At 37.8% G+C, this 13,317-nt stretch overlaps 1 protein-coding gene across 2 annotated transcripts in view; it reads right to left on the bottom strand.

Moving 5' to 3' along the window:
• The window catches only part of LOC133543951 (cadherin-2-like), a 210,927-nt gene that overhangs the window by 51,828 nt on the left and 145,782 nt on the right, over positions 1-13,317 (bottom strand). For both annotated transcript variants that reach the window (XM_061888891.1, XM_061888890.1), the window contains exons 10-11: positions 11,868-12,121; positions 1,899-2,041 (exon numbers count right to left, since the gene is read on the bottom strand). In XM_061888891.1, the coding sequence (XP_061744875.1) occupies positions 1,899-2,041; positions 11,868-12,121 (397 nt within the window). The remainder of the gene's footprint in view (positions 1-1,898; positions 2,042-11,867; positions 12,122-13,317) is intronic.

The raw sequence follows: 13,317 nt of genomic DNA on the forward strand, positions 1-13,317 counted from the left end.
TGGACTGATTCAAAAAGAATGATATCACGTATTAGAAAGTATCCGGTCACAAACCTGTCCGCATCATTCAATCTGGAGTCACACTTGACATTTGACAAGATGACGTTTTGCGAGTACAAAACCGGACTTTTGACTAGTGGTGTCCCAAAACAACTTTTGAAAAACACTAACCTATCTGGAATGGACGCGTTCTGTCTTTAAGTTGAAGGGGAGTGGTAATCTTATTTATTTATTTTATTTTTTGCACTGCCTAATTATTGTGGCGACTTTTTGCATTGTAGCCAAAATAAGTCATTACTGAGGATGCGGATAGTGTGCAACTTTAATTATTTGATACTTGTTGTTATTGACAAATGTGCTCTTTTCCACTGAAATAGTGTTCAATTAATGACATTGAACTTTATTTATTATTTATGTCTAGCTTGTGTGCTGTTGTGTACTTAGCTGTTGTGTAGCTGCTAGCTCCTAGTAGCCTAAAGACTAGAGCAGGGGTCACCAACACGGTTCCCACGGGCACCAGGTCGCCCGTAAGGACCAGATGAGTCGCCCGCTGGCCTGTTCTAAAAATAGCTCAAATAGCAGCACTTACCAGTGAGCTGCCTCTATTTTTTAAATTGTATTTATTTACTAGCAAGCTGGTCTCGCTTTGCTGGACATTTTTAATTCTAAGAGAGACAAAACTCAAATAGAATTTGAAAATCCCAGAAAAAATTTGAAAGACTTGGTCTTCACTTGTTTGAATAAATTCATTTTTTTTTTTTACTTTGCTTCTTATAACTTTCAGAAAGACAATTTTTGAGAAAAAATACAACCTTAAAAATGATTTTATGATTTTTAAACACATATATCTTTTTACCTTTCAAATTAATTTCCCTTCTTTCCTGACAATTTAAATCAATGTTCAAGTAAATTCATTTTTTTTATTGTAAAGAATAATAAATACATTTTAATTTAATTCTTCAGTTTTTTCAATGAAGAATATTTGTGGAATATTTATTCAAACTTATGATTAAAATTCCAAAAAATATTCTGGCAAATCTAGAAAATCTGTAAAATCAAACTTAAATCTTATTTCAAAGTCTTTTGAATTTCTTTTAAAATTTTTGTTCTGGAAAATTTAGAAGAACTAATGATTTGTCTTTGTTAGAAATATAGCTTGGTCCAATTTGTTATATATTCTAACAAAGTGCAGATTGAATTTTAAACTATTTAAAACATGTCATCAAAAAGATATATTTATTGTGAGAAATCATTAAGATGATCAGTGTTTCCATAAAGATAAATATCATTAATTATTAATAATAACATAGAGTTAAAGGTAAATTGAGCAAATTGGCTATTTCTGGCAATTTATTTAAGTGTGTATCAAACTGGTAGCCCTTTGCATTAATCAGTACCCAAGACGTAGCTCTTGGGTGACCCCTGATCTAGTATGTTTACCTTTTTTTAAACAACTTCACTAAAATACAAAAACGGGTGATTTAATTTAATTTATTTTAAACTTGAAAAATACTTTTGTGATCCTTTTTATTTTATTTTATAGAGTTTAGAGTTCTTTACATGAATTTTTTTTGGTGAAAAACCTTATTTTAGTTAAACACACTTTCATTACAGTTGAGGAATAGTTTTCCTGTTTTTAGTGTTCCTGTCTAAAGCTCTTATTTTGGTTCCACTTCCTGTTTTGCTTTTTTGTCTTTCAGTGACTAAACAACAGTTTCTGATTAACTCAAGTTTCAACTTAAAAGTCTATCATAAGTTTGTCCATACCTCCTGTATCTTGATAGCGTATGTTTGATTCCTGCTGATATCGTATCAGATTAACATCGATATCGGCGTTGACGGTGGCTTGCCGAGTGTGTCAGAAAACAAAGAAACCTGAGCCTTGTTGAAAGTCTCACCGTTGTCGGAGGCCATGAAGGTGACGTTGTAGAGGTTGTTCTTGACGTACGGGGACTCGCGGTCCAGGACGGCGATGGTGGAGATCCGACCGTTGACCGAGTCAATCTCCAACCAGTTGGCGGGGTCGTACAGTTTGGAGTACCTGGATCGGACCACAGCGTCGGGATATTATTGTGGATCTTATGAAAAAAAAAAAATCTAAATTGTGCAGATGGGACAAAACACTCTCCAAACGTATCATGTAGTCCTCAATGAAAACCACTTTGACATCCCTGTTGTAGACCATGTCAATAAATCCGATCAATGACCCTTGAAAGTTATTTAAAATAATAGCACAGCATTTACATATACAACACAATCCAAACAACCTTCCCTAGTCATGGGGCAAAAAAAAACTCAACTACCATAAACACATGGTCGCACATAACATGCTCGCTGAATATTGTGGATATTACTTAAAAAAAAAAAAAAATGACACCCACTTATATCTATTACAGTGCAGATGGGAAAAATGCAAAACACTTTCCACACTTACGTGGCATTCGATGAAAACCAGTTTGGCATCCCTGGTGTAGATAATGTCTTAAAATTACTTCCACAAAATATTATTTTTATTAGCGAATGTCTAGAATTTCCACCGGGTCAAACTCGTCACGTCACGAGTGACACTTCACCGGTCATCAATTTCAAAATGGAGGAGGCTGATTTCAATCATTCGAAGTCGCATAAAGGGAAGAAGAGTAAGAGCTATTCAGTAGGATTTAAGGTCCAAGCTATTGAATATGCTAAAAAGAACAGTAAGCAGCTATGTTTTATTAATATACCGTAGCTGCGTGTGTCAAATATGAGTCATTAAATGACTCCCGCCTCCCGGTGGTAGAGGGCGCTAGTGATCCTTCTTGCGACTACTCGGCTGCAGAAGAAGTGACAACAAGCAGCGATCGTTTATTGTTTTCCTCTCGCTTGCACTTTTAACATGGAGGATGACATATCTAAAATAAAACTGTTTTCTAAACTGGACTTTCAATGGAAGCGGGAGGTAATAAAGGAAGATCTCCGTCGAGACAGAGAGACTTTTAAAACTGAAGAAAGATAAGGAAGACTTCTATAAACAAGTTATCGATGATTTTGATTAGAAGGAGCTGCGCATGGACTTCATTTATAAGTAAAGGTAAGACCATAATAATGTTTTTTTTAAATTATTAAATGCGCTTTTCACGATGGTATCCTTACATCACACTCAAATTTTTAAGTGCAGGCCTAAATGTACCACATGATGTACCCGGAGTGAGAAGAGGTTTTAAAATAATTAGCGCATGCTTGCCTTTACCGCATGTCTTTGGTAAACGCCAGAGTGAGAAGAGGTTTTAAATTAATTAGCCGCCCGGCGGCAATTTAAGGAAATACGGTAAAATGTCTTTTGGACGGAGTTGCGTCCTTTCGCGCCTTAAACCGGAAGTAAAACCGTCCATAGCGTTCCGGCTTGAAAGGAGTCTTCATCCATCACTCCAAGCCACGTTTGTAAGTTTTACAATATAACTACAACTATTCTTACTTACGAAACAGGAAGCAGGAAGTGAGGTGTGTTCCACTTTGTAGTTAATAGAGGAATTGTTGTATTTGTTGTTTGTTTGTTTTTTTAGATCTGTTCATAACTTTTTTAATTATGTTGCTAAGAAAGACAGAAAAACAAAAACCCTGGTGAAAACACAACTTCTTGCACCTGCTCTGGAGTGCTCCAAACCTGTCAAAAACTATTTTCTGCAGGTTTAGTGGCAGGAAGTTGCAACTGTGCTCTAAAGCAGTTCTTCAACCACTGTGCCGTGGCACACCAGTGTGCCGTGAGATACAGTCTGAAGAAAGATAAGGAAGACTTCTATAAACAAGTTATCGATGCTTTTGATCAGAAGGAGCTGCGCATGGACTTCATTTATAAGTAAAGGTAAGACAATAATAACGTTTTTTTTATTAAATGTGCTTTTTTCATGATGGTATCCTTACATCACACTCAAATTTTTAAGCGCAGGCCTAAATTTACCGCATGCCTTTGGTAAACGCCGGAGTGAGAAGAGGTTTTAAATTAATTAGCCCCCCGGCGGCAATTTAAGGAAATACGGTAAAATGTCTTTTGGACGGAGTTGCGTCCTTTCGCGCCTTAAACCGGAAGTAAAACCGTCCATAGCGTTCCGGCTTGAAAGGAGTCTTCATCCATCACTCCAAGCCACGTTTGTAAGTTTTACAATATAACTACAACTATTCTTACTTACGAATCAGGAAGCAGGAAGTGAGGTGTGTTCCACTTTGTAGTTAATAGAGGAATTGTTGTATTTGTTGTTTGTTTGTTTTTTAAATCTGTTCATAACTTTTTTAATTATGTTGCTAAGAAAGACGGAAAAACCCTGGTGAAAACACAACTTCTTGCACCTGCTCTGGAGTGCTCCAAACCTGTGAAAAACTATTTTCTGCAGGTTTAGTGGCAGGAAGTTGTAACTGTGCTCTAAAGCAGTTTTTCAACCACTGTGCTGTGGCACACCAGTGTGCCGTGAGATACAGTCTGAAGAAAGATAAGGAAGACTTCTATAAACAAGTTATCAATGCTTTTGATCAGAAGGAGCTGTGCATGGACTTCATTTATAAGTAAAGGCAAGACCATAATAACGTTTTTTTTATTAAATGTGCTTTTTTCATGATGGTATCCTTACATCACACTCAAATTTTTAAGCGCAGGCCTAAATTTACCGCATGCCTTTGGTAAACGCCGGAGTGAGAAGAGGTTTTAAATTAATTAGCGCCCCGGCGGCAATTTAAGGAAATACGGTAAAATGTCCTTTGGACGGAGTTGCGTCCTTTCGCGCCTTAAACCGGAAGTAAAACCGTCCATAGCGTTCCGGCTTGAAAGGAGTCTTCATCACTCCAAGCCACGTTTGTAAGTTTTACAATATAACTACAACTATTCTTACTTACGAAACAGGAAGCAGGAAGTGAGGTGTGTTCCACTTTGTAGTTAATAGAGGAATTGTTGTATTTGTTGTTTGTTTGTTTTTTAAATCTGTTCATAACTTTTTAAATTATGTTGCTAAGAAAGACAGAAAAACAAAAACCCTGGTGAAAACACAACTTCTTGCACCTGCTCTGGAGTGCTCCAAACCTGTCAAAAACTATTTTCTGCAGGTTTAGTGGCAGGAAGTTGCAACTGTGCTCTAAAGCAGTTTTTCAACCACTGTGCCGTGGCACACCAGTGTGCCGTGAGATACGGTCTGAAGAAAGATAAGGAAGACTTCTATAAACAGGTTATCGATGCTTTTGATCAGAAGGAGCTGCGCATGGACTTCATTTATAAGTAAAGGTAAGACCATAATAACGTTTTTTTTATTAAATGTGCTTTTTTCATGATGGTATCCTTACATCACACTCAAATTTTTAAGCGCAGGCCTAAATTTACCGCATGCCTTTGGTAAACGCCGGAGTGAGAAGAGGTTTTAAATTAATTAGCGCCCCGGCGGAAATTTAAGGAAATACGGTAAAACGTCTTTTGGACGGAGTTGCGTCCTTTCGCGCCTTAAACCGGAAGTAAAACCGTCCATAGCGTTCCGGCTTGAAAGGAGTCTTCATCCATCACTCCAAGCCACGTTTGTAAGTTTTACAATATCACTACAACTATTCTTACTTACGAAACAGGAAGCAGGAAGTGAGGTGTGTTCCACTTTGTAGTTAATAGAGGAATTGTTGTATTTGTTGTTTGTTTGTTTTTTAAATCTGTTCATAACTTTTTAAATTATGTTGCTAAGAAAGACGGAAAAACAAAAACCCTGGTGAAAACACAACTTCTTGCACCTGCTCTGGAGTGCTCCAAACCTGTGAAAAACTATTTTCTGCAGGTTTAGTGGCAGGAAGTTGAAACTGTGCTCTAAAGCAGTTTTTCAACCACTGTGCCGTGGCACACCAGTGTGCCGTGAGATACAGTCTGAAGAAAGATAAGGAAGACTTCTATAAACAAGTTATCAATGCTTTTGATCAGAAGGAGCTGCGCATGGACTTCATTTATAAGTAAAGGTAAGACCATAATAACGTTTTTTTTTATTAAATGTGCTTTTTTCATGATGGTATCCTTACATCACACTCAAATTTTTAAGCGCAGGCCTAAATTTACCGCATGCCTTTGGTAAACGCCGGAGTGAGAAGAGGTTTTAAATTAATTAGTGCCCCGGCGGAAATTTAAGGAAATACGGTAAAACGTCTTTTGGACGGAGTTGCGTCCTTTTGCGCCTTAAACCGGAAGTAAAACCGTCCATAGCGTTCCGGCTTGAAAGGAGTCTTCATCCATCACTCCAAGCCACGTTTGTTAAGTTTTACAATATAACTACAACTATTCTTACTTACGAAACAGGAAGCAGGAAGTGAGGTGTGTTCCACTTTGTAGTTAATAGAGGAATTGTTGTATTTGTTGTTTGTTTGTTTTTTAAATATTTTCATAACTTTTTAAATTATGTTGCTAAGAAAGACGGAAAAACAAAAACCCTGGTGAAAACACAACTTCTTGCACCTGCTCTGGAGTGCTCCAAACCTGTGAAAAACTATTTTCTGCAGGTTTAGTGGCAGGAAGTTGCAAATGTGCTCTAAAGCAGTTTTTCAACCACTGTGCTGTGGCACACCAGTGTGCCGTGAGATACAGTCTGAAGAAAGATAAGGAAGACTTCTGTAAACAAGTTATCGATGCTTTTGATCAGAAGGAGCTGCGCATGGACTTCATTTATAAGTAAAGGTAAGACCATAATAACGTTTTTTTTATTAAATGTGCTTTTTTCATGATGGTATCCTTACATCACACTCAAATTTTTAAGCGCAGGCCTAAATTTACCGCATGCCTTTGGTAAACGCCGGAGTGAGAAGAGGTTTTAAATTAATTAGCGCCCCGGCGGCAATTTAAGGAAATACGGTAAAATGTCCTTTGGACGGAGTTGCGTCCTTTCGCGCCTTAAACCGGAAGTAAAACCGTCCATAGCGTTCCGGCTTGAAAGGAGTCTTCATCCATCACTCCAACCACGTTTGTAAGTTTTACAATATAACTACAACTATTCTTACTTACGAATCAGGAAGCAGGAAGTGAGGTGTGTTCCACTTTGTAGTTAATAGAGGAATTGTTGTATTTGTTGTTTGTTTGTTCTTTTAGATCTGTTCATAACTTTTTTAATTATGTTGCTAAGAAAGACAGAAAAACAAAAACCCTGGTGAAAACACAACTTCTTGCACCTGCTCTGGAGTGCTCCAAACCTGTGAAAAACTATTTTCTGCAGGTTTAGTGGCAGGTAGTTGCAACTGTGCTCTAAAGCAGTTTTTCAACCACTGTGCTGTGGCACACCAGTGTGCCGTGAGATACAGTCTGAAGAAAGATAAGGAAGACTTCTATAAACAAGTTATCGATGCTTTTGATCAGAAGGAGCTGCGCATGGACTTCATTTATAAGTAAAGGTAAGACCATAATAACGTTTTTTTTATTAAATGTGCTTTTTTCATGATGGTATCCTTACATCACACTCAAATTTTTAAGCGCAGGCCTAAATTTACCGCATGCCTTTGGTAAACGCCGGAGTGAGAAGAGGTTTTAAATTAATTAGCGCTCCGGCGGAAATTTAAGGAAATACGGTAAAACGTCTTTTGGACGGAGTTGCGTCCTTTCGCGCCTTAAACCGGAAGTAAAACCGTCCATAGCGTTCCGGCTTGAAAGGAGTCTTCATCCATCACTCCAAGCCACGTTTGTAAGTTTTACAATATAACTACAACTATTCTTACTTACGAAACAGGAAGCAGGAAGTGAGGTGTGTTCCACTTTGTAGTTAATAGAGGAATTGTTGTATTTGTTGTTTGTTTGTTTTTTTAAATCTGTTCACAACGTTTTTAATTATGTTGCTAAGAAAGACAGAAAAACAAAAACCCTGGTGAAAACACAACTTCTTGCACCTGCTCTGGAGTGCTCCAAACCTGTGAAAAACTATTTTCTGCAGGTTTAGTGGCAGGAAATTGCAACTGTGCTCTAAAGCAGTTTTTCAACCACTGTGCCGTGGCACACCAGTGTGCCGTGAGATACAGTCTGAAGAAAAATAAGGAAGACTTCTATAAACAAGTTATCGATGCTTTTGATCAGAAGGAGCTGCGCATGGACTTCATTTATAAGTAAAGGTAAGACCATAATAACGTTTTTTTTTAGTAAATGTGCTTTTCATGATGGTATCCTTACATCACACTCAAATTTATAAGCGCAGGCCTAAATTTACCCGCATGCCTTTGGTAAACGCCGGAGTGAGAAGAGGTTTTAAAATAATTAACGCCCCGGCGGCAATTCAAGGAAATACGGTATGCCTTGTTTTTAACGAACACTTAGGACTACTGCGCTACTGTATATTAATGTTGCTCATTACGGCGCCACTCGGAGAGCAGCAGGAGAAAAAGCGTCCAGAAGCAGGCCGGGAAGAGATGATTCAAAAAGGAAAGTGAAAGTAGTCCTGGTGTTCCATAGTTGGGAGAGAGAGAGAGCTGGACACCAAAGCATCAACGTGCACAATCCTGCGCCCGCACCACTTTGCCGAGCCCCTGTTGGCTGTTGCTAGGCGACAAAAGTCGAAGCGCTCCATTTAGAAGGGGAATAAAAACCCCAACAACAACAAAAAAGGAGGAAGCCGGGCTGCAGCTGGCCTGGGATCAGCGCTGGACGCCACACACGCTCCAACCTCAACGCTCTTTGCACAAAAAGCCAGAGTTCTTATCTCCCAGCGACGCCTCCAGGAGGGAAACTCGGAGAGATTGTATCGAGGGGGGGGGGGGATATGAGACCCCCTACGATGAGCTCGTAATTAACCTGCCTTCCTTCCCATCAACTCTTTTTTTGTTAACTGCCCATTTAGAGCTGGGCGACATATGGACTATCCATCCATCCATTTTCTACCGCTTATTCCCTTTTGGGGTCGCGGGGGGCGCTGGCGCCTATCTCAGCTACAATCGGGCGGAAGGCGGGGTACACCCTGGACAAGTCGCCACCTCATCGCAGCATATGGACTATACTCCATATATCTTAAGTTTGTCTCTGTGCGATATAGACAATGACTATATGGTGACATCAGAGCAGGGGTCACCAACTCGGTGCCCACGGGCACCAGGTCGCCCGTAAGGACCAGATGAGTCGCCCGCTGGCCTGTTCTAAAAAAAAGTGAAGTGAAGTGAATTATATTTATATAGCGCTTTTCTCAAGTGACTCAAAGTGCTTTACATAGTGACACCCAATATCTAAGTAACATTTAAAGCAGTGTGGGTGGCACTGGGAGCAGGTGGGTAAAGTGCCTTGCCCAAGGACACAACGGCAGTAACTAGGATGGCACAAGCGGGAATCGAACCTGCAACCCTCAAGTTGCTGGCACGGCCACTCTACCAACCGAGCTATGCTGCAAAATAGCTCAAATAGCAGCACTTACCAGTGAGCTGCCTCTATTTTTTAAATTGTATTTATTTACTAGCAAGCTGGTCTCGCTTTTGCTGGACATTTTTAATTCAAGAGAGACAAAAGTCAAATAGAATTTGAAAATCCCAGAAAATATTTTAAAGACTTGGTCTTCACTTGTTTAAATAAATTCATTTATTTTTTTTACTTTGCTTCTTATAACTTTCAGAAAGACAATTTTAGACAAAAAAAATACAACCTTAAAAATGATTTTAGGATTTTTAAACACATACCTTTTTACCTTTTAAATTCCTTCCTCTTCTTTCCTGACAATTTAAATCAATGTTCAAGTAAATGTATTTTTTTTATTGTAAAGAAAAATAAATACATTTTAATTTAATTCTTCATTTTAGCTTCTGTTTTTTCGACGAAGAATATTTGTGAAATATTTCTTCAAACTTATTATGATTAAAATTCAAAAATATTATTCTGGCATATCTAGAAAATCTTGAGAATCAAATTTAAATCTTATTTCAGAGTCTTTTGAATTTATTTTAAAAAATTTGTTCCGGAGAATCTAGAAGAAATAATGATTTGTCTTTGTTAGAAATATAGCTTGGTCCAATTTATTATATATTCTAACAAAGTGCAGATTGGATTTTAACCTATTTAAAACATGTCATCAAAATTTTAAAATTAATCTTAATCAGGTAAAAATTACTAATGATGATCCATAAATTCTTTTTTTAATTTTTTCAAAAAGAGCTAGTTTTTCTCTTCTTTTTTTCGGTTGAATTTAGAATCTTAAAGAGTCGAAATTGACGATAAACTATGTTTCAGAATTTAATTTTCATTTTTTTTCCTGTTTTCTCCTTTTTTAAACCGTTCAATTAAGTGTTTTTTTCATCATTTATTCCCTACAAAAAATCTTCCGTAAAAGGAAAAAAAATGTACGACAGAAATACCCATTTTTTTATATATATAGATTTATTTATTAAAGGTAAATTGAGCAAATTGGTTATTTCTGGCAATTTATTTAAGTGTGTATCAAACTGGTAGCCCTTGGCATTAATCAGTACCCAAGAAGTAGCTCTTGCTTTCAAAAAGGTTGCTGACCCCTGGATTGGAGTATAAGTTCTCACGCAGTTGCTTTTAGCTGCGGGCATTACACTACAGGCTCTTCTCACTCTTTCTTGCCTCTCCTTCTCACAGAGACGTAAAACAAGCGCACCTTCTTACAAACGTCACATACTGTCGCGCGTGCAACGTCACACGCCCTTGCTGAGCAGAGAGGTAGCGGCATGGGCAACGTTAGCTGTGATGCTAGCGGAGCGGTGCGAGTGGTAACACGAGAGAAAGAAGGCGGGAATCTGGTAACAAATGAAGGAAGAAGAATTAATTCCCAAGAAAAACAGCAGGGGATCCATCGTCTGGCGGTAGTTTGGCTTCAAGCGGGAAGATGTTGAACAGACAACCCTAATATGTCATTATGTATAATATGTCATTTTATTAATTTATTTTATTATGTATTGTCTACCTTGTGCTTCATTTTTATGAAATGTCAAAATAAATGAATAAATGAAATAAAAAAAACAATAAAAAAAGCCTGATCCAAGCCTTGATAACAATCTTTGTGATTATAATAATATAATCACAAAGCTTATATTAAAATCTTTGTGATTATTAACAACAATAATAAATTATTAATAATAAAAATACAGTATTATTATTAATAATAATATTACTATTAATATTATCGATAATTATTAATAATACGATTATCAATGTTAGAATAATAATACTATTATTATGACAATAATAATAGTTGTCATAATAAAAATAATATTATTAATAAGAATTATTACCAATAATATTGATATAATTGATGTCAATATTATTATTATTAATAATAGTACTAATAATATGAACATTGTTAATGACATTATTAATGCTATTAATAGTATAAATATTCTTATTAATAATAATATTATTAATAATATTAATATTAGTAATATTGTTAATAATATTAGTACAATTATTATAATAATAATATTCTTATTATGAGAATATTAATAATAATAATTGTAGTAATAATAATAGATTAGATTTACACAGCGCTTTTTTGACACTCAAATGTTTTGATATATTTTGACAAGGTTTATCTTGAAATAAGTTAGATATAATTATCCATATTATTATTATTATAATAATACCATTATTATTATGAAAATAATAGTAGTAATAATAATATGTTATTATTAATAATGATTATTAATAATAATAATATTAACATCATTGATGTTAATATGATTAATATAAATAGTATTAATATTGTAAATCCACCCCCAAAAAAACAGATTTTGAAAGTGTTGTATTGTTGTGTAATTAATTGAACAATGTTGATGCACCAGCACACTTGGTCTGTTTAGTAGAAGTCATCAGTATTTGAAGAGCAAATGACAATAAATGAAATGTACAGAAGAATGGAGGACTTCATCACTGATAGGGACACAAAAAAGCGTGGAGGTGGACTTCTCACCGGATGGTCTGTCTCATGAAGCGGTCGGGGTCCTGCGCCATGAAGCTGGTCAGCAGGGATCCGGCGGGCAGGCCCTCGTCCAGCTTGATGGGTTTGGGGTTGGGGCTGAACTCCGGGCTCTCGTTGAGGTCCAGGATGCGGATGGAGACGGTGGCCGTGGACTGGCGTGGTTGATGGATGCCGCGTGCCAGCGGGGCCTCGTTCTCCGCCTCCACCATCAGCACGAAGGAGCGCGTCACCTCAAAGTCGATGGGCTGCTCGGAGGGAGCACACGTGTCAAAGTCAGGGCCTGCCGGATAAATCTGAACCTCCCAAGTCATTCAAGTGGCCCGTCAAGACATTTACTGTGGCCCGACACCTCATTAAATGTTGCCTGACACGTCATTTGCATTTAACGTGGCCCGACACTTCAGTTACATTTAAAGTGGAACGACAAGTCATTTAAAATGGCCCGACACTTCATTTACACTTAATGTGACCTGACACGTCATTTACTGTGGCCCGACACCTCATTAAATGTTGCCTGACACGTCATTTGCATTTAACGTGGCCCGACACTTCAGTTACATTTAAAGTGGAACGACAAGTCATTTAAAATGGCCCGACACTTCATTTACACTTAATGTGACCTGACACGTCATTTACTGTGGCCCGACACCTCATTAAATGTTGCCTGACACGTCATTTGCATTTAACGTGGCCCGACACTTCAGTTACATTTAAAGTGGAACAACAAGTCATTTAAAATGGCCCGACACTTCATTTACACTTAATGTGACCTGACACGTCATTTACTGTGGCCCGACACTTCATTTTACGTGGCCCGACAAGTCATTTACAATTACTGTGGCCCGACAAGTCATTTACCGTGGCCCCGCACTTCATTTAAAGGTGGGCCAACACTTCATTTAAAGGTGGGCCAACACTTCATTTAAAGGTGGGCCAACACTTCATTTAAAGGTGGGCCAACACTTCATTTAATGTGGGCCAAGACCTCATTTAAGTGGCCCAACACTTCATTTAATGTGGCCCAACACTTCATTTAATGTGGCCCAACACTTCATTTAAGTGGCCCAACACTTCATTTACCTTGGCCCAACACTTCATTTACCGTGGCCCAACACTTCATTTACCGTGGCCCAACACTTCATTTAAAGTGGCCCAACACTTCATTTACCGTGGCCCAACACTTCATTTACCGTGGCCCAACACTTCATTTACCGTGGCCCAACACTTCATTTACCGTGGCCCAACACTTCATTTACCGTGGCCCAACACTTCATTTACTGTGGCCCCGCACTTCATTTAAAGGTGGGCCAACACTTCATTTAAAGGTGGGCCAACACTTCATTTAAAGGTGGGCCAACACTTCATTTAATGTGGGCCAAGACCTCATTTAAGTGGCCCAACACTTCATTTAATGTGGCCCAACACTTCATTTAATGTGGCC

This window comes from Nerophis ophidion, linkage group LG26 (assembly GCF_033978795.1).
Source record: "Nerophis ophidion isolate RoL-2023_Sa linkage group LG26, RoL_Noph_v1.0, whole genome shotgun sequence".
Taxonomy (NCBI): Eukaryota; Metazoa; Chordata; class Actinopteri; order Syngnathiformes; family Syngnathidae; genus Nerophis; species Nerophis ophidion.